Source organism: Fulmarus glacialis, unplaced genomic scaffold (genome assembly GCF_000690835.1).
Source record: "Fulmarus glacialis isolate BGI_N327 unplaced genomic scaffold, ASM69083v1 scaffold38876, whole genome shotgun sequence".
NCBI classification, from domain to species: domain Eukaryota; kingdom Metazoa; phylum Chordata; class Aves; order Procellariiformes; family Procellariidae; genus Fulmarus; species Fulmarus glacialis.
Window position 1 is genome coordinate 1 of NW_009219463.1, and position 21,247 is coordinate 21,247.

At 41.7% G+C, this 21,247-nt stretch overlaps 1 protein-coding gene across 1 annotated transcript in view; it reads left to right on the forward strand.

The window, feature by feature from the left end:
- Window positions 1-373: 373 nt before the first annotated feature.
- The window catches only part of HIPK1 (homeodomain interacting protein kinase 1), a 21,264-nt gene continuing 390 nt past the window's right edge, over window positions 374-21,247 (forward strand). The window contains 15 exon segments of the mRNA XM_009580386.1: window positions 374-1,449; window positions 7,082-7,205; window positions 9,463-9,582; window positions 10,359-10,445; window positions 11,292-11,476; window positions 11,781-11,943; window positions 12,328-12,550; window positions 13,436-13,557; window positions 15,106-15,240; window positions 17,774-17,916; window positions 18,099-18,281; window positions 18,844-19,059; window positions 19,357-19,595; window positions 19,986-20,122; window positions 21,136-21,246. Of these exon segments, the coding sequence (XP_009578681.1) occupies window positions 374-1,449; window positions 7,082-7,205; window positions 9,463-9,582; window positions 10,359-10,445; window positions 11,292-11,476; window positions 11,781-11,943; window positions 12,328-12,550; window positions 13,436-13,557; window positions 15,106-15,240; window positions 17,774-17,916; window positions 18,099-18,281; window positions 18,844-19,059; window positions 19,357-19,595; window positions 19,986-20,122; window positions 21,136-21,246 (3,264 nt within the window).

Here is a 21,247-nt window from a genome sequence, read left to right on the forward strand (position 1 = left end):
GGCCTGGGGGCGGGGGGGAAAGCGATCTTAATTTTCTCAGCACCTTCCCCCATCCGTGCTGTCTGCCATTCTTCAGTACTGTCTTCCCGTCTTGTGCTGGGTTTTTTTTAGCCTTTAGAAAGCTGGATAAAGAGCTATCTGCTTCTTATGCTATAGGCAGTGAGGCAAAATGCAGTAATTCCCCCAGAGAGCCTCGCTCTGTGGATGCTCTTAGGATCAGCAGTTCAAAAGGTTGCCTTCCGAGGTGGTAGGCGCCACATGATGCTTAGAAAAATACTTGTCATTCTGTTTCTTGTGCAGATGGAGGATCTTGTTCCATTGCAACCTGCTGCCACTAAGCAGTCCTAATGAGTTCTCTGCTCCCTTTTCAGGTATGGCCTCACAGCTGCAGGTGTTCTCCCCTCCGTCAGTATCCTCGAGTGCCTTCTGCAGTGCCAAGAAACTGAAAGTGGAGCCCTCTGTCTGGGATGTTTCAGGACAGAGCAGTAGTGACAAGTATTATACCCACAGCAAAAACCTCCCAGCAGCTCAAGGGCAAGCAAGCTCCTCTCATCAGGTAGCCAATTTCAGCATCCCTGCTTACGATCAGAACCTCCTTCTCCCTGCTCCTTCGGTTGAGCACATTGTAGTTACAGCAGCCGACAGCACAGGCAGCAGTGCAACAGCGTCCTTCCAGAACAGCCAAACCCTGACACATAGGAGCAACGTTTCTTTACTGGAACCATACCAAAAATGTGGATTAAAAAGGAAAAGTGAAGAGGTCGACAGCAACGGTAGTGTGCAGATAATTGAGGAACATCCACCTCTCATGCTGCAAAACAGACCTGCGGTGGGTGCTGCGGCCACGACCACCACGGTAACCACTAAAAGCAGCAGTTCCAGTGGTGAAGGGGATTATCAGCTGGTCCAGCATGAGATCCTGTGCTCTATGACAAATAGCTACGAGGTCTTGGAATTCCTGGGCCGAGGGACGTTTGGGCAGGTGGCAAAATGCTGGAAACGTAGCACGAAGGAGATTGTAGCCATCAAAATCCTGAAGAACCATCCTTCCTATGCTAGGCAGGGCCAGATAGAGGTGAGCATCCTCTCTCGCTTGAGCAGTGAGAATGCTGACGAATATAACTTTGTTCGCTCCTATGAGTGCTTTCAACACAAGAATCATACATGCCTTGTATTTGAGATGCTAGAACAGAACTTATATGATTTCTTAAAGCAAAATAAGTTCAGTCCATTGCCCCTGAAATACATCCGGCCAATTCTGCAGCAAGTGGCTACTGCGTTGATGAAGTTAAAGAGCTTGGGTCTGATACACGCTGATTTGAAACCAGAAAACATCATGCTGGTGGATCCTGCGCGCCAGCCGTACAGAGTGAAGGTGATAGACTTCGGTTCAGCCAGCCACGTGTCTAAAGCAGTGTGCTCCACTTACTTGCAGTCGCGATATTACAGGTAAGTACTGACAAAATGCTCAGTTTCATATGCTGCGCGAAAGAAAAGAAAGCTGATCCTGATGGGGTGCTAGGAGTTTGCTTCTACAAATACTTAACTCTTCTGCCATTAGGTCTAATCCCAGTTGAGGGGGGAGGAGGAAGCGATCAGCCTGTCCACGGTTCTGCACATTTCCTGGAGATTTCTTCTGAAATTTGTATGTAAATAAATAGAATTTCTGCTTTGCAAGTGTGACATAATATGCAGTTCCATACCTTCCTTCTACCCCAGATTAGTGCAGTAAGTTGATTTTACCTTGTCGCTAGTTTGTAATGATGTGTGAAGTAGCAAACTGGGGAAGCAGTATGCTACTAATAAGTAGTGCGTTTTGGATTATTTGCTGTGATCTGAAACTAGTCCATTAACCATGGTCATTTAGAAGGGAGAGAAGTCAAAGGGATACCAATTTCTTTTTATCCTGTTTCTTCTGGTTCCATCTTTGTCTGAACCCCCTTCGTGAGCACATGGCTTCCTGTATCAACCCTTGGTAAGTCACGCTTTCACGAGACCTGTAGCTCTTTTAAAACGGGGATGAGCTAGATCTCTGCTTCCCTTAGCAAAATGTAGAAATGGCTTCTACCCTACTCCTGTCTAAAAATTAAAAATAGACAATGGGCAAAAATGTTAAAACTCAGAAACTGTGTAGCTAAAGCAAGCTGTGCTTTTTCTTTCAATTATTCCTCTAGCTTGGTTCTGTTAATAGTGTGTATTTCAATATAAGTAGCAGTAGACTTCAATAAGTGGATGCAGAAAGAACTTCCGGCATCAAAGGGACATGAAAAAGTCTGTGCTGTGTGTCAGGGTTGCTTTCAGTGGAACGTGAGCTCACTTGACGCAAAACTTAACTAGTATCTAGTCCTTCCAGCTGGGACGAGACAGAGGACTCGAGACACTCCACCCCACCCTGTGTCTCTGCCCTATTTGATGTCTTTCCCGTCCTCCTAGCTTCAGTTTAAAGCCCTGGCTTGTTGTAGGCTTGTTCTGTTCATTCCTCATACTCCCTGTATCCTTGCCCCGCTTTGTTTTGGTTTGGTTTTTTTCTCCCTCTAACACCGAGTACCCGCTTTCTGTGCTGTTTCTTTCATGTGATATAGACTTTTCTTAATCCACTCCTCATGATCTTCACTCAGCTTGTTGGCACCAATCTTTCTAATTCTAAACTATTGATTGTTATTTTTTGTAATGCAGTTGTCTTTTATGCACCATAGCTTTGTTAAAATGCTCGCTGTCTAAAAAGCATTATTAATTTTGTTGTTGTTGCATTGAAAGAGGTGACTGCTGATCAAGAATCTGCTCTATCTGACTTGCTACACATGTGAGCAAAGCAGTTTGAGGAGGCATATAGTGCTTTCCAGTTTCTGATATCACACAAACCAGATTTGGCTGCGGCAAAAGCAGCAAGGGATGATAAGTATCTTAAAGGGGCTGCTGGGAAGGAAGCTGTCTGCTTCATCTTTGTGTGCGGCACTGAACTCCAAGCCACTTCCGCCTCCCTGACGAGGGGTGACTGATGCTGCCAGAAAGGCAAATAACCTGAGATTAGATGGCGTTTAAGACTGTCTGCTTGACTAAAGTCAAGAATGCTGTGATGTGGAAATCTAATATTTAGTGATATGTAATTAGTTTAATGGTGATGATTACTAAAATCCATAATCTAGGAACTTGTGGTGATGATGTAGAAACCAGCTTGTTGTTGGAGAACTGGGTTGCTTTAATCATGTTCACATTAAATTAGTGTTCAGATGAGTTCTAAGTTGGAAATTTTTTCAATGCTGTGTTTAATAAAACAGTATAGACCAATTCTTCATTTGGTTCTCTGTCAGCTATTAAAAACAAACTTCTCATTCTGTGTTCACTTTTTTGTGTTTTTAATACCTGTTACTGGCACTTGTGTAACCTCTGTCTCCTGTAGAGAGATCTAAACTAGCCAAACTTGGGTACTGTAAGGTGAATTTTCTGATATGTATACCCTGAAGGAAAAAACCTTCCTTCATTAATTATGCTCAGTGCTGCTGGAGGTCATCTTGTCCAACAGCCCTGCTCACTCCAGGTTCTGATTGTACTTCTGACAGTTGGACAACTCGCATCGGTCTCGATGACACTGCTGGAGCCATACATGCAGTTGGGATGTCGTATTGGGTTTGTCAGGGCAAGCGTGTTAAGGCTGAGGCAGGTTCCCTCTCTCCACAGGCAGTACTGCTGCCTCTGCAGTGTAACCCCGGTCAAGAAGGGCAGTTTTACTGCCATGACATGGTTGACTTAAAGTGTGAGTAGGAGTGCCCATGAAGAATTCTTTGGCTCTGAAGCCAGGCATGGACTAGGAGTAGACTAACTCTGGCAGTCATGCTTCTATGCAGTGACTAGTTTCTGTGGCAGTCCTGAGATCTATTAGCAGTAATTCCTGACCTGAAAACCAGAGTATATGCTTGTTACATCAGGTATAGAAGGGTATGAATGCTTTTGTTCTCCCTGGGGAGGATAAACAATAGAAGGAAGCAGACAGCTTGCAGAAATGAAAAAGCCCTGGGAAGACTGATCTCCCTGCTGTTCAGAGAGTGAGGTTTACTCGTGTCCCATGTTACATGTAGGTACAGCCATCATGTGAGTCTTACTCTGATCCCTACCTCCTGATGTTTCCTGTGGGTCAGTGTAGAGGCACCTAGCAAACTGAAGATGCTAAGGTGAAGGACTAAACAATTTGGGCCATGAGAAGGTGGCACTGAGTGTTGAGAGAGCTTGCAGAGTGCAGTAGTATCTGTTTCTTACCTCTGCTTTGGGCTACATGACCTACTTCCGTCCCAGTCATGTTGGCCTGGGAAGCAGCAGTGCATGCTGCCAAATCTAACTCTCTGCTTGCTAATCCAGCTCAAAGTGGTGATCATGTTATTCACTGCATTGTGAGTTGCAGTTGTACAAGCTTCATGTTACCATTATTCTTCACAAGGGGGAGGGATGAAGGCCCATGTGTAAACGTGGTGTGTTTTGAAATGCTAAAAGTAAGTCTCAGATTTTTCCACTACTGCTGTGAATCCTTGTCTCTTCTGAGAGTGCTTGAGCATACTTGCCAGCTTTGGAAGTCCAAGTTTGGCAAGCATGTATGCAAAGAAGGAATGTTGTTGATTTCTATTTCAAAGAGCTTAAGATTAAATCACTTTAATCTCTGACAGACCAGCTATGAAAGTGACCTCTGCCTGTTGTCCTGTTTCAACTCGCATCTCATAAGGCCGCTAATTATAGTGGTGTAAAAGGAGATAAGAGAGGTTCTGATTTACCAGCTCTGTCCTGCAATCAAAATGAGATCAGGTGGCTTGTGGGAAGCTAATTTATTTAGTTTCAGGGAATAAAATGCATAGAGTTCAACTTGCTATCATTTTGGTATTGAGGTTTTGGAATACCTAAGTCTATTCCAGTGTGTAGTTAAAGACTAACAAACTATCACATCCAGCCTTTTTTGCCACTCATCTCTCTTTCCATTGGAATTGGTGGGATTTTTTTAATGCACTTGTGAAGGATTAGCATGGTCTGCTTATTCCACAAGCCACTTGTATTTTAGTTTGTTTGCCAGTCCAAACCAAGGAAACTTACGCATGCAGCATTCTTTATATGTCAGGTTTGGGTCCTATCTGAATCGAAAATTCCTGCATAAGTAAGATAATCAAGAGGATCACTACAGTTTGTTGATGATGATTAGTAGACTAATGGCACATGGGGTTCTGAAAATCCTGTGTGAATGACTACGTCATACTCGCTGTGCTTACGAAGACCAAAATATTACAGAAATGGATTCCTCTTGTTTGCACCTGTTAGCCTATAGAAAGTTGGATCTATTCCAGCATAGTTCTTTAAAATATAAATGTTTAGCAGGACATTAGCATTGAAATACCAGATACTTATCATATTTGCATAATCATTTTATACTTTCACATATGTGAAACTATTCCGAAGTCGACTACTGCCAGGGATAGACAAACAAGAAGGTAGAAACAGATCAATGTCAAGTAGAGCAAGTGTCAGAATATCTTAGCGTAAATAATCTGTTATTCTGATTACTAAAGGTATATCATGGCTCTGTTTTTAGGGGGCTCACATATAATAGAAGAACCTCCTTGCTTTAAAGCTGAATGATAGAGAATAGGTACGACCTCACTGCAGCAAACAGCTGGTTCAGCTGTTCTATCTTTTTTGATAGATCTTGTGCTTTCTTAGGGGCACTGTGCCTGGGCAACTGGGATGAGAGCATTTGTTTTGGAGACTGGCTAATAGTAATTGTGTAGTCACGTAAAACAAAAGCTGTATCTGTGTCACCATGACACAAAGGGTGATTAACAGGAGAGTCACTTCTTGCCATGTACAAATGGTTGGGACATTCAGGTTGAACCGTTGAGGAAGGTAAGTATCAGATCTATCGACACCTGTACATTATGCAAGCCCTGTTTTTTAGAATTCTGTAGAAAGATCAGAACTGGTTTCAGAGCCTTTTTTAACAACAGAAATATCCACACTGTAACACAAGAAATGTCACGCAAGCCCTGGGGCATGCTACCCAAGTCACAACCAGAAAATAGATAGCCTGGAGTTTAGGACCCTTCTGTCTTCTTTTGCGCTTGTGTTAGTTATGCATGAAGATCAAGGTTTTTGTGTTTCCTGTACTTTCCAGAGTAAATTCCCACACCAACTCACGTGGTTTTTAGAGCACTTGGGTTTTATGCTGTATGCAAATGTATGACCAGAATTTAGCCTGACAGAGCGGCATCGGTTTGTTTCAGAACTGTGTGTAGGTGAAGAGTTGTACTAAAACATCCCTTTGTGTTATGAGTCACTTCCAGACAGAAATCTCCCTGAAATTCCAACCTATTGCAGAAGCAAACCCTGCTTGGAGTTTGAGTTTTTTTTCATCACCTTCTCGCAAAGGCTAGGCCAGACAGGTAAATTTTGCATTAGGTGTGGTTCAGTGCACAGAAACCTGTAACACAACCTTGCAAAGCAGTCACAATCTCCAGCTGTGTTCTCTCCATCCATTTTAAAGTCAAAACTCTCCAAACAAACCCTGTATGAAAACCTGCTGATAGAAACCAAGCAGCTCTCTGAAGAGCTCCTTCTTCTGGCTCTGCAGATGCTGTTCTTTTCCACATGAAAACAGGCAACCTTCTGCAGCTGGTTACCTGGGATCCTGAGACCTTCTTCCAAGAAAAGTCTGAGCGCCGTTTGCCATAACTTTTCTTCCCAATTCTGTTAGGGTAGGTTGTGTGCTGTCTCAGGGATGCTTCACACCATACATACTGCCAGGTGTAATTAAACTGGTTACTGAAGGAGTAACTTCATATCACGGTTGCATAAAGGCCACCTAGGAGTTGGAGGGCACCACGGCAATAAAACGAATCCAGCCATGCCACTAAGTGATAAAAAGGTTGGTATCTCTTAGGCCAGCTGAGGAAACATCTTCTGCTTTACAGTGAATCACTTAGTTTCATACAGATTTATTTGTGCTTGGAGGAGAGGAGGAGGGGCGTTATCCAGAGCAATTTATAGGAAAGAACTGCTTGCTTTCAGAGTCAAAGATTTTACTTTTTTTTTCTTTTTCTTCCCCCAACAGAGCTCCTGAAATCATACTGGGTTTACCGTTCTGTGAAGCTATTGACATGTGGTCACTGGGCTGTGTGATAGCTGAACTGTTTCTAGGCTGGCCTCTGTATCCAGGAGCATCTGAGTATGATCAGGTGAGAGTGCGTGACGGATGTGGGGGTGTTCAAATGAAATCACAATGATCTCTGTCCGGACCCTCTGAACCCAATGTATCCTATGTCAAGTTTCATCTAGTATAAATTGCTGTTGTCTGTCATCTTAAGTTCATTTTCTCTCTGTGGTGTTCCCATTGCCTGTCTGTCTCTGTTGTTGTACAGGAGAGCATGCAGTTCTGTGTGTTTTAACTTGAGTTGAATGTCATCCAATATATAGAGTCAATTTACAGTTAACCCCCCGGCTTCCAAACCCAAAAGCTGTTGAAATACCTTCCTGTCAAAACAGAAGTGAGGTGTGTGTCCTAACTTGAAACGCCCTCTGTAATTTCACCATGAGGGCAGTTTTTCCATGTGGAGACAGACCAAGCCTATCATTCCTGTCCTGTTAATACCTACAGCAGCCCTCATTTTTAATGCAAAGTGTGGGCCCCAAGCTGTCTCTAAAATACAAGGGCAAGAGTCTGAAGAGGCATCTTGAACTAATTAGTTCTTTCCGTGGATATTTAACATTATTACCTGGGCTAGTCAGTTGCCTATAAAAGGACAAAAAGTCTATGAGAGAGGTTTTTTGAGGGTAACCTTTCCACTGTGGTTTTTATGGTAGTATCTTGTTACAATGCTTGGTATAGTTTTCCTTATATGATAAAATACATGAAAACTTACTAAGTTTGAAAACTTACTTGTGTTACATCTTCCCAGCACTATAAATTTCCAAAGGAAACACAGTACCTTAATGAGCAGAATGAGTTAGAAATTAACTGAGGTACAGCACGGTGGTTTCCTTGCACACTGAGTTTTGTGTAATTCTGAGAACCTTATCTAGTCATGTAGGTGGGTGGGGAGGAGGTACTTTTTCCATTGCTTAATAGACAGGATTTTGCAGTCCTTTGTGAGGCAGCATGAGGTGTGACTTCATGTGATATCTGAATTGCCCTTGAAAAATAGGGGTGTCTTGCTTTCATATTTCCTGATATTCTGCGGCAGCAAGTAAAAGCTCAAGCAGAACTTGTGAGAAGACCCCTCCAAGAATGAGTTCATGGGTTGGAATGGGATTTACAATTATTTTTTAAACACCCTTTGGCTGTAAAGCAAGAGTTATGTCTCATGAAAATACCAGAACTCCTAGCTGAACTATTCGTAGATACAAAAAATACTCACCTGCAGACACTTCAGATCCACACTGGCATAAATGAAAAGTGAGTCAATAAATTCATACGGATCACAAGCTATAACAGTGAGTTAAGTGCCCTGCAATGTTCAGCTGTTTTGGCACAGTGGAATAGCAGGAGTTTTGCAAATAAGAAATGAGACATGCTAAAGGACCTATAATTGATAACTCGAACAAAGCCTAGTTACCCTAACACTGTTTTTCCAGTCCTCATTTTATAAACCAGATTTATCAGAGTTTTTTTCTTAAACTTTTAAATAGGCTCCTTTGAGGGGAGAGTCATGACAAAAGTGATGTCACATTTCTTGCTGTACATCTTGAGAGCAGATAGCATTAGCAATTGAGCAACATTTGGAATATTTTAAAAAGCTTATTATTGTGGTTTTTCGTAACTTGCTATTTTCTTTCCTTTTGAGCATACCTTTTTATTTGTAGTCCAGTGTCTTGCTGATACCGTCACAACTATTGAGATGCATTTACCAAAATTCTGAGCCATTTTTTTTGTTACATGTAAAGCAAAGTATATTAAATGCTTTTGAAGATGTAAGAATCTGATTGTACTAGAGGTTTGGTCTTGCTTTCTTGGTCAGTGAAAGCTTTGCCATGACAGTATTCTCAAATTGTGTGCCTAGAGTATATGTAGCAATGTTGCGAGGATACTTATGCCTTTAATTATATATACATACATGATAACTTCTGTGGTATTTTTTCTCTCAAAATGTGTACTACTTACATTGCTGATATTAAAGACTATTGGTGTTACTTCATCCATGTCTGAAAAGCTTACAGTCTGCTCACATATACTTGGGCAAAAAATATTTCCGTAATATAAGAAAGATGTATTTAAAACCTAAAATTTCTGCAGATAATATGATTGAAAAACTTAAGTGTCTTTATAAATACTGGAGATAGTCCCTTTAATTTTGCAGTTTGCAGTTTCAGTTATCTGGGTATTCCTTATTTACAGGTTATTTCCTATTTGCTGTGAACAGACCTGGCTGATAATTACTCCATTAGCTATGAGTTCTTTATATTGGGAGTCCTCATTCTTTTAATTTTCTTTCCTAGATTCGTTATATTTCACAAACTCAAGGCCTTCCAGCGGAGTATCTTCTCAGTGCGGGAACGAAAACAAGCAGGTTTTTTAACAGAGATCCAAATTTGGGATACCCACTGTGGAGGCTAAAGGTTTGTCTGTCTTTTTAATTCCCAATTCTGTTTTGTTCATTGAAGACTTGGTATAAATTCACACTTAGTTTTAGTGTGCTATGAACACATTCTGAGTGAAGATTGGATTTGAAATGCCATTCAAATATAGCTGATTTGTGTATTTCATTTCAGAAACTGTACAGATCTCCTGGTACTCATCTAACAATAGCAGCTGTGCGTGATAGTACCAGCAAAGAGTGGGTGTTAAAGTAATTGAGATAATGGTTACTTATTATGGCCTGCTCAGTCTTGGTGAAATATGTCATCTTGTTGTCATCTCCTGACAATACAAAGAGTAAAATAGGGAGTATTTCATGATGATATTTGTTAGTTTAACAGAAATCTATTTGTGAGTTGGCAGAGGACAGGAAAGAATCAGATGTACACTTCATTTGCCTTTAAAGCTAAGCAGCAAAAGGAAGGGGATTTTGCCCTACTTCTTCTTCTTTGTAAAAGAGGGATTTAAAATATTTATAGCCTCTTCTCTTCCTAAATCAGAAATCTTCAGTTCTTCTGGCATTAGGACTACCTAACGAAGCCTTGAAATGGAGTCATCCTGTTGTTAATTCAGCTTTGCAATGAATGATCTTACCAGTTGAGGAAATGAGAACCCGTGGCTGTTTTGGTTTGGCCTACTGGCATGGGATTTGTCTTAAAGCAGGCAAAAGATCACCTGGCTCGACTCGTTTCTTGCTGCTTTTTCTTTATCAATATGCGATATCTCAGTTTATATTAACAAATGCTTTCTTTTATAGACCCCAGAAGAACATGAGTTGGAGACGGGAATCAAATCAAAAGAAGCTCGGAAATATATATTCAACTGTTTGGATGATATGGCGCAGGTGTGTGGAGATGTTGTAACACATAGATAACTATCACATTAATTACTTACATTATTGGGATCTCTAAAAATGAGGCTCCTGTGCCGGAGCAGTCCTTTTCCACATACTGCTGAGAACACTGGTGTAGGTTTGCCATGGTGCCAATTTGCAACAGAAATCACTGTATTAAAGACTACCAAAATGTTAATTATGAAGCTGTTAGAAATTTCTTGGGTTTTTTTAGGCCTTGATCTGGTAGATGCAACAAATGTGCTTAGCCTGTTATCACTAGTAGCAGTCAAGCAGTAGGAAAGCTAAGCACTTCCAGATGTGTTTATAGGATTAGGCCTCTTGCTGGACTTTGGAAATGTTGACAGGAAGCTACAGATCGTTCTATTTTTTCCTTCTATTTTCAGAGGTAAAATGAAGGAATATCTGAATGTTTTTAATATCATGAGGCCTCGAATCTTAAATATGTTGGTCTCAATTTTATATTGCTTTTGTAGCTGTTATCATCACTTTACATCTGTACAGAGAATGTAGAATCTTGCCATTCTGATTTGCTAGCCCCTTATAGCCCCCACACAAAAAATGAGGGCATATTGCCAGGCAGTGGAGAGTGAAGCCTGGTTGATATCTATTGAACAGACCAATTTCATGTTGAGATGAGAATTCCATGTGTAAGCTTGGCTTCCTTTTATAGAATGAGCAAGGAAAAGGTTGTGTGTTAGCACTGTAGTACCTAAAATTAAGCTGGTTAAGAGACAGAAATGCTTAATAAATATTTCTGCGTGATGTGAAATTAGTGAATTGTTAGGTAGCAATTAATTTGATGTTTGTGTGAACTATTCTCATTTTATTTTCAAGGTGAATATGTCTACAGACTTAGAAGGGACTGACATGTTGGCAGAGAAGGCTGACCGAAGGGAATATATTGATTTGTTGAAGAAAATGTTGACAATTGATGCAGATAAGAGAATTACTCCACTGAAGACTTTGAACCATCCATTTGTTACAATGACACATCTACTGGATTTCCCACACAGTAATCAGTAGGCTTCCTTAGATTTCTTGTTTTGTTTCAGGAGGACTTATTGGAAACACAGAATAGCACTTTTCTGCTTTCTGTCAATGCTGTTTTCTGCAGTTTCTGTCTGATCTGAAAATAGCAACGGCATGTGTAAGGAATGGAATGTTCATAAGCTTCCTTTTCGTGTTTTAGGACATTCTTTGTTGGTTTAAAAAAAAAAAAAAGAACCTAAACCTAAAGGCATGTGCATAAAGTTGGGAATCTCTCATGTCTCTGTTGTACTGCTTTTACATATCTGATATTTTCCTTCTGTCATTCTGTTTCAGTGTGAAATCTTGCTTTCAGAATATGGAGATCTGCAAGCGAAGAGTTAATATGTATGATACAGTGAATCAGATTAAGAGCCCATTCACGACTCATGTTGCTCCTAATACAAGCACAAATCTGACAATGAGCTTTAACAACCAGCTCAATACAGTACACAATCAGGTATAGCATCTTTTAGCTGTTTTATACTAATCAAAGAAATGGAGTAGTCTAATTTTGTGCCTTCAGGCCAAATCCTGTTCTGCAAAATACTATATTTAAATTGCTCTCCAGAATTTTAGTCTTCTCTTGAAATTTAATTTTCCAAAACTCAGGCCAAGGCAGTCTCTTTACTTCACCTAATCATATTTGCCTGTCAGTTCAGCAACATAAACAAAGTTGGTGCAATTCATGTTTTTTCTCCTATGTTGTCTTATGCCTTTTACCTGAAACCTTTTCCTGGTGCTTCCTTCATAGTATAATACTGATGGTTCCTGTTGTTTGTTTTATAAGAAGTACGAGTGATAAATCTGATTTTTTTTTTTTCCCCCCCCCCTTTCCCCCTAGGCCAGTGTATTGGCTTCCAATTCTACTGCAGCTGCTACTCTTTTCCTGGCAAACTCAGACGTCTCACTGCTAAACTATCAGTCTGCTCTGTATCCATCATCTGCAGCACCAGTTGCAGGAGTGGCACAACAGAGTGTTTCCTTGCAACCTGGAACCACCCAGATCTGCACACAGACTGACCCATTCCAGCAAACGTTCATTGTTTGTCCCCCTGCTTTTCAAAGTAAGCGGAAAAAACCTTTGTATGGTGCTTTGGTTTCAGTTAGGTAGAAATGAGAAGTTGTAATTTGCACTAAATTGAGGAAGTACAGACGACCACTCTGTGCATGTCACACAGTGCTCTTGCATCAGATGTAAGTGCAGAATCAGGTCAGACATGTGCAGACAATTTGGTTCTCTTCCAGGTCATGCTTGAACAGGTGACAGTATCTTGCCTGCCTAGGTTGCAGTCTTCATCTGGTTGTTCAACCAGTTTTTCCCCCCAAACTGAACACAGCAGCATTCCACAGAAAGCAATGAACAGAGGAGCCAGACCTATCTGAAAATAAGAAAGTGTCGTGCTGTGTTTTGTATGTCAGGAGTGAATATCTGGTCTTTGAGTCTCAGTTCACAAGCACTGATGCAGCTGTGTAGTTTGCCAGCAACAAATTGTCACAGATTGCAAATAAGTGAGGTTAGCACAAGCATAGCTCTATTAATCCTGAAAGTTCTTTATTTACGCTTATATCTGGATTGTGTTAGTATGGAGGGTTATATATGAAATGGGAACTGATAGTGTAAGGTTTGAACTTTGAACTTGGTCTCAGGCAACACAGAATTAGATGTCTCTGTTATCTGTGTTTCTGAAAACAAGACTGTGCACTTCAACAGAGCCAAGCTTTTGAGGACTGGTTGTCCATCAATGCCCTTTGGCATACCAGGACTGCAGAAGTATTTACTTCAGCTGGTGTTTATTAGTATGCTTTTGTCAGAGGGAACAGCTTTTCTTTCTCTTCATCTGACCCTGTCTTCTGCCCTTACCTGGTAGGAATCGGATTTTGGAAAGAAACTAAAAAAAAAAAAAAAAAAATACAGCAGCTTAGCTGTGATGTATTCTTGTCCTCCACAGCCGGACTTCAGGCAACTACAAAGCATTCTGGGTTCCCAGTAAGGATGGAGAACGCTGTCCCAATTGTACCACAAGCACCTGCAGCACAGCCACTGCAGATCCAGTCTGGAGTTCTCACACAGGTAAAAAAAAAAAAAAAAAAAAAAAAAACAAACCAAAAAACCCACACCCCATAGAGTTAACTGCAATTCCCACCACCATTCAGGAGAACCTGACTGCCCCTCTGGTGCTGGGGTGAATGCAGGGGGTTCTCAGAACACTCTGAAAGGTTAAATGCAAATGAATTCTAAGACACTGTTTTGTTTTGTTTTTCTGGCATATTTAAAGTCTAAACTATTTTATGGCACGTGCCTCCCTGATTTTAGGAGTTTGATTTCATAATGGGAATAAATATGTAGTTTTCAGCTGCTAAAAACAGGCTGTATTTTTTCACGGGTGTACACTGCCTTACAGGTAGTGGTGTACTTTTTTGCCCACACTTTAAAAATGTGGCAGCAAATTATAGAAGAAATCATTTCTGTGAGAAGCCAAATCTCAGTAAACAGAAGTGGCAACACAGATTACTCATGTTAAAATTTCATCTTTAAATCAAAAAAATAATTCTTAATCCTTCTCAATTAGTTACACTGTTAGTGTGAATTGATGTGTAGCGATGACCTACCTGTTTGTATTGTTTGCAGTTTAAACAATATGCAATAGCAAAATTCACAAATAATTCTAAAAAATGATATTTTAAACATTAGTAGTGTGTCATAAATTAAAACAATTTTTATTTCCAAAAAGTAATGCTTTAATATATTAGCGAGTGCCCAGTGATTCACAGGTTTTATTCACTGAAAAATTGCAATTGCCTTTGTAATTAAGTACACTTTTATTTATTTGCATAGTTTTAGTTTCTGCTGACATTAACACATACTTCATTAGTTTTACTCTCTAGGCGGTATATTGTACTTACTGACCTACTTGTAGAGGAGTAATTTTTGTATTGTTCAGTCCGAATAATTTTGGTGGTATTCTGTGATCTCTGGTTTTATTTAGCATAATTATACAGGTAATGGTATCCAAAGAGCAGAATACACTTGAAGGAGGCCCACCTGAATCCAAACCCTGCTTTTCCTGAGAGTGCAAGTTGTACACTAAGAATCTAGTTTTAATTATACATTTGATGGACTAATACATGTCTTGGTAGTTTCATCACAGATAACTTTGCTCTTTCATGATACAAAAGACCTACCGTGCCTTCTGTTAAATCCCTCAGTTTATCTTTTTCCAAGAGTACTGTATGTGAATTTGGAGGTACGATAGTAAATGCTGTCCTGCTACGGGTGCAGTTTGTGTTATGGCTTAGTGCAGTGTATGTAGTGTAACTTGCTCTCTGGGACCCAGTAAAGTATCCATAGCTGAACACTATCTCATTTTTACTTTTTAATTGTGTCATCGGAGAGATCCTGTTCCCAAATTCCCTGTTCCTTGTGTTCCCCTCAGGGAACTGCTTAGAGGAACGTGCCTGGAGGGTCTGGGTGTTGGTTTCACTGCATCCATTACAATTCTGGAGTCTGCTCAAGCACCATAGAATGCCAGTGAGGTGAAACCTTTTCTGGCCCTATTGCTGAACCCACTTATCCTGCCTCAGTACGTGTGTTTCACTCACTGCCTAATCTACATTTCAGGGAAGCTGTACACCACTAATGGTAGCAACTCTTCATCCTCAAGTAGCCACCATCACGCCGCAGTATGCGGTCCCCTTTACTCTGAACTGCGCAGCCGGCCGGCCAGCGCTAGTAGAACAGACGGCTGCAGTACTGGTAATTGCCTCCCTTGATTGTGTTCACTAACTGAGTTTTTGTTTTAACTTAGACTTGCAGAGGGCATGGAAGCATGTGCCATCTTGTGGCTGTGTTCTTGCTACATCTTAATGTCTTGTTGTTTTCCTCCCCAACATTGCTGAAGCACTGTCTGACTCTGACGTTTAGTGTGGCTCTGTAAAGAATCCAGATCCATTGACTATTACTTTTTACTAGCCTAGTATTATAAAGCTCTTCTAAGCTATACTATAGAAGAGTTACAATTGTTCTTGTTCCTCGCTTACTATCCTATCTTTGCCTTTTGATTGTTCAATATAAAGGAATCAGTCTTTAGCTTGACTCTGCTACAGGTACCTGGATGGCCAGAATTTGAACTACTTGGCAAGTTAGCTACATATTTTGTTTTCAACACGTGTAAAGCGGCTTTGCATGTAGAAATGTTTCAGGTCATTAAGCACAGGCTAAAATCTCTAATGATAGCTAATTCTTCAATGTATTGTTTTAGTCGATTTCTCTTAACCTCTGTTGAACATTGACAATAATTTTCTGGCCTTTTGTTATTTATAGCCAATCGCAGGTAGCTTTCTTCATCCAGATAAAGATACTGTTCTTCACAGATACTTTCAGTTCATATGTATTTCTTGGTTGAAATTAAAGGTGAGCTCTAGTATCCAAAATGGTAATAGCTAGCTTTTAGGCTATTTGGAACAATTTTTTAAAAGGATGGGGGAAGGGAATAAACACACCTTTAAGAAGCGTATGTTTTCAAAATTGTCCTTGTCTGTATTCATTTGGCACCTGCATCAGAACAACTTTGCAAGTGCTACAAAGAAGTCATTGTAAAACTCCAGAATCAGATCAGTGAAGCTTATGAAAACATTGCAGTGCACTTAAGTGCTGGTATCCTCACATGTCTTTCAAAGCACATTCCATTATGTGAACCATGTTGTTTCTGTGGCTTCAAAGTGGTAGTTTGAGTGTCATTTTCTTCCAAGAGGGAGACCTCTGCTGAAGTGGAATTTGCTCGAGTCATACCTGTACTGAAATTAAAACCCACTCATTTGAGTTCTTCTGAACCAAATTAACTGCTCCCTGTTTCTGAGGATGGGAAGGCAGGAGAGTGGGGTTTTCCTGGGTCACAGCTCTGAGCTAAACAGACCCGGGGGTGTATCTCCTTTCCTCTTCTTGAATTTTGATTGCTGAAAGGCTGCAATCTAGGCTCTGAAAATGGCAAGGGGTGACTGTAGCAGAGCTTGGGACACCAGTGAGTTGTTAGTGATATTTTCAAAAGTGTATTTGGGCTTTTGATTCAACAGGCAAATTCTGTTCTCCTCTGTGTGTGCAGTGGACTTGGTGTTCAACTCCCCTGTACAGCAGTGGAGATCAGAGCCAGCTGTCTCCAGACTATGAGCCTGGATTCTGGGTTTCTCTGGAGGACTTACTATTTCTGTTTGGATTCTGGGAGCCTTTGGCGTGAATTTGCTCACCTTTAGTGCTTCCGACACTTCTCCCTTGCTGCTTCCCCTGAGTTTGCATTAGCCATTTGCTAAGCTTTGCATATTTTTGTCCTTCCTCTGTCAAAACAGTTCGTCGCTTGGAAGGCCCGATTTCTGCCTCTCATTGGGAATTTATATCTTGCTGTATTAAACTCTCTGCTTTGTCTTGTGCAGGTGTTGGCTTTTGGAAAGACGCATGGTGTGACTTTTAACATATTTCTCTTTTTTTAATATTATTATTGTTATTGTTATTATTATTACACTTATGTTGGCAGAGGTTTTAGCAGTTCTCTGCTTTGAAGGCTTCTTGTTTGGAACTGGTATTTGTAATAAGTGGATCTGTTACTTGCAGAAATATTTTATTTAATACAGCAGGTGTTTATGGTTTTGCAGTTTAAACTGCAAGAAAGAGAGCCATATATTTTCAAAATCATAGAAATATTGTACTGCCAAATTTATTTTGGTTTTTATTTGTTTTTTTCCCCAGAAAAAACTGCACTTTGTCAATTTGGACAGGAACTTTAATAATATTAATGAATTGAAAATATCTTCACGTATCTCCCTTGTAACTAAATGTTTCTCTCTGTGTGGCTTTTCTTAAATACTTTTGTTGAGGTGGGGTGAATTTCCACAATAATAACACTGTCTCAGCTCTCTCAATGTGAGTCCAGTAAGGCAGAAAAACAGAAAGGAACAAATTGGCTTCATATCTTGGAATCCTTCAGCAGAGCAGTGTGTATAAACTTACATGCAGAAACAGTCCTGAACACTCATGCTGCATCTGGCAGTACAATATCTGGCTGCGTTCTGCAGTACAATATTAACACTCTTTTCCCCAGGTGACATCTGTGATACAAAAGGTTAGCAAAGTGTCAGGGGAAGCTTGTTTCTCTGGTTTTCTTGTTCTCTTACTGTACTTATCTCTGCAAGCTAACAATCTACACGAGTGCATTTATTGCTTGGAACAAATCTCTCTCTCTCTCCACCGGTAGGAACTGAAATCTAGTGAACCTGTGTATCTGTTTGTTGTTTTGCAGCAGGCCTGGCCTGGGGGAACCCAGCAGATACTGCTTCCTTCCACCTGGCAGCAGCTCCCAGGGGTTGCTTTGCACAACTCCGTTCAGCCAGCGGCTGTGATTCCGGAGACGATTGGCGGCAGCCAGCAGTTAGCTGACTGGAGGTAGGGATTGCACAGGGTCCAACTCTGTGCCAAATGTAAATACGTGCCATCGCAGTACTGCCTGCAGTGCACAGAATTTCTCTCTTCCCTTTAAAATCATGCGGGGGCTCGGTGCAGCTTGCGGTGCCTGCAGTGTAGTCATGGGATTTGGATCTTTTTCTTTTTTTTTTTCCCTGCCCCAGGAATGCACATTCCCATGGAAATCAGTATAGCACTCTCATGCAACAGCCATCACTACTGACCAACCACGTGACATTAGCTACAGCACAGCCTCTGAATGTTGGAGTTGCTCATGTTGTTAGGCAGCAGCAAAGCAGCAATGTTCCAGCAAAGAAGAACAAGCAGCCAGCACCAAGCGCAGCCAAGTAAGGCTTCCTTTCCCAGCCCAAGAAAGACTGTGGGTGTGTTTGTGGAGGTTGCCTTTATGCTGTGAAAAACTGGTCTTCTGATCACAGAGGCATTGTCTGTGTAACTTTTTAATGTGCTACTGTTGCTTTTAAAGATGTTTTGGAAAAAGTCTCTGTACTGCAGTCACTGATATAAGTCATATTGATTTCAGTGAGAGTGCAAGGAACATGGTTGACCAAGTGCTTTACTGGACTGGTCAAAGGGGGTTTTACACATTCAGGGTGTGTTGGTGCCATAGCAGTGTAAGTGACAGAAATGACAACTGTCTAACAAGAGGTAGCAGGTTTCTGGTAGTGTTCAGATTAATCAGTCCTGTTCAGAGCATCATTGAGTGCATTGGTCCCTTTTGGGATGCATTCTATGGCGCTCTCCTGTATGAGCGTCTGCACTGAGGTTCTCTTTGTGTATTTCAAGATGTTTCTTCTTGTACGTGTGCTCCAGTCTGCTGGAGCCTGGCCATTCTTAACGCTGGTGCTGGTTTGTCCCAGCCTGCTGACACATAGCTGTGTTTTCCTTCAGGCCCAGCTCAACTCTAGAGACTATGCCCTCTCAAGTTTACTCGCTCATTGGGAGCAGTCCTCTGCGCTCCACCTCCTCCTCTTCCAACGTGCTCGTCCCAGTGCAGGAGCAGCACCAGCCCATTGTGATCCCAGACACTCCAAGCCCACCCGTCAGTGTCATCACCATTCGCAGTGACACTGATGAGGAAGAGGACAGCAAATACAAACCTGCCAGGTAGGAAGTTCATTTAGGCAGCCAGTACTGATTTGTCCTGAGCTCAGCCCAAGCATCAAGAAGAGTGGAGAACACTACATGCAAAGCCCTGACTAGGCTAAGAAGCACTGCATAAGACAGAAAATTCCACATCATGTCCGCTGTGCTGTTGTGTCTCTAGTTAATCAGAATTTCATCTGACAAGAAGGGAGGGTATGAGATCCCAGAGGGAGATCTCCTGTGTCTTGTGGTAAAAGCTAGAATGTTTCCCGTTTGGTTTTTTTGTTTGTTTTTGTTTGATTGTTTTTTTCCCTGCAGTTTGGGTATGAAGCAGAGATCCAACGTCATCAGCTATGTTACTGTTAATGACTCCCCTGATTCCGACTCCTCCCTGAACAGCCCCTACGCCACAGACCCACTTTCCTCTCTCAGGAGCACAGGCGGTGCCCTGGAGCTGCCGAGTAGAGGAGCGGCTGACAGCTCCAGCTCTCGGACTATCATTGTGCCACCATTGAAAACGCAGCTCAATGACTGCATTGTAGCTACCCAAGCTTCAGGTAGGTATGCTCTCATAGGTTACTGTGCTCAGTAGTTTTTGCCAAGGCTCTGATGCTGTTTTATCCCTGACAGCTTTGTCCTCACAGTTTCGGACTATCTGCATTGCATCTTCAGCAGCTTTAGGTTTCACAGCTGCTGTTCTGAGAGTGCAAGCCTTGGTCCGTTTTCAGTTTCATTGATAGATTTACCTTTCATATGTGTTTGGCTGCATTTAGAAAGATCTGTAAAAATTCCCAATGATTTCTTGTACAATCAGATTTTAAATCGTAACTGAAGAAAATGCTCTGTTGCGGAAATAGTCCCTGTGCGTTCTTTGGTTACCTAAGCTGGTTATCACAGTGCATGGCATGTGAAAAGGAAGAATGGACTAAGGTTTTGAAATCTTTCAGGCATCCTGAGCAGCACCAGTAAGACCAAGCCAGTGGCCTCTGTGAGTGGGCAGTCGTCAGGATGCTGTATAACACCTACTGGGTACCGCTCACATCGCGTGGTAACAAATGGTGTGCAGCCTCTCAATCTCAGCCAGGTAAGCACTGTGTGATTTTTGCTGACCTTTGAACATGATGCTTTAGAATTGCTTTAGAAACACTACACTGTATGGCAGGGAGAATGACTTGGTTGCAAGAGGATCAATAGCTGCTATCTCATTAATTCTTTGAAGCTGATTCTGTCCTGTGGCCATGCAGGGTAGGGTAAACCCTGTAGGGAGCATAGGTGAAGTTTCTCAAGACAAAGAATTTGTTGCTGTACCAGAGAGCAGGAGAAGGAAGCATGGTTATGTCCATATTCTTTCTTTGTGCTCCTAGTCACACCTGTCTTGCAGTGAGTCATTCCTGCCACTCGGATGGGAGAGCGACACCAGGATCCAGCTGTTGAATTAGAGTAGTGTTGAAGGCAGTATGAGAAGAGGAGATTCTTTTGTTCTTTACCTTCCTTCTGTAGATCTCACAAAGGCCCAACCAGGAGATTAAGGCTGGACCTTGTCTCTCAAACTAACAATTAGCACCTGACTTCCCTTGAAATTTTTAGAGATTGGTTTCACTTCAATTTGTGTCACTACTCTTGGTGTTTGAGTCAAGCTGCAGCAGCAGCCTTTCAGAAGAGAGGAAGTGTTACATCTCCAGCTCATTTCTGGCATGGGGACAAGACAGGCTTTGTTGTGTTAAAATGGGGCAGCCCTGCTGCCGCTCTCACTGAGGTGCAGAAGAATAGATGTGTGAGGAGTTCAAGGGCTAGGTCAGTCTTAGGACCTGCCTGCACTTGTACAGATGTGTATTGTGGTACCCCAGCTGTGGCAGTTTCATCCCACTGTAGAGGAAAAGCATAACCTTTGTCTCAGCAGAACTGCAGTAACCCTTCTCAAATTTATGTGAGGGTTTCACAGAGCTGGGAAGGGAGGATCTGCAGAAGTGTCAGTCCTGCAGCTAGAGTGGAGGTGGTCATTGGGAGGCTCTGGCTGACCCTTCCTTGCTCACCTCCTGTCCACTGCACTTTTCCCTGAGGATAGCTGCTAACCTTATTTACTTCTTCTCCCTGCAGAACCAGCAAACAACAGTGCTGGCCTCACAGGAGAGAAGTGGAAATGCTGTCCCACGTAGGCAGCAAGCCTATGTGGCACCCCTCACGTCAACTATTTCTCAGGCTCCCTACA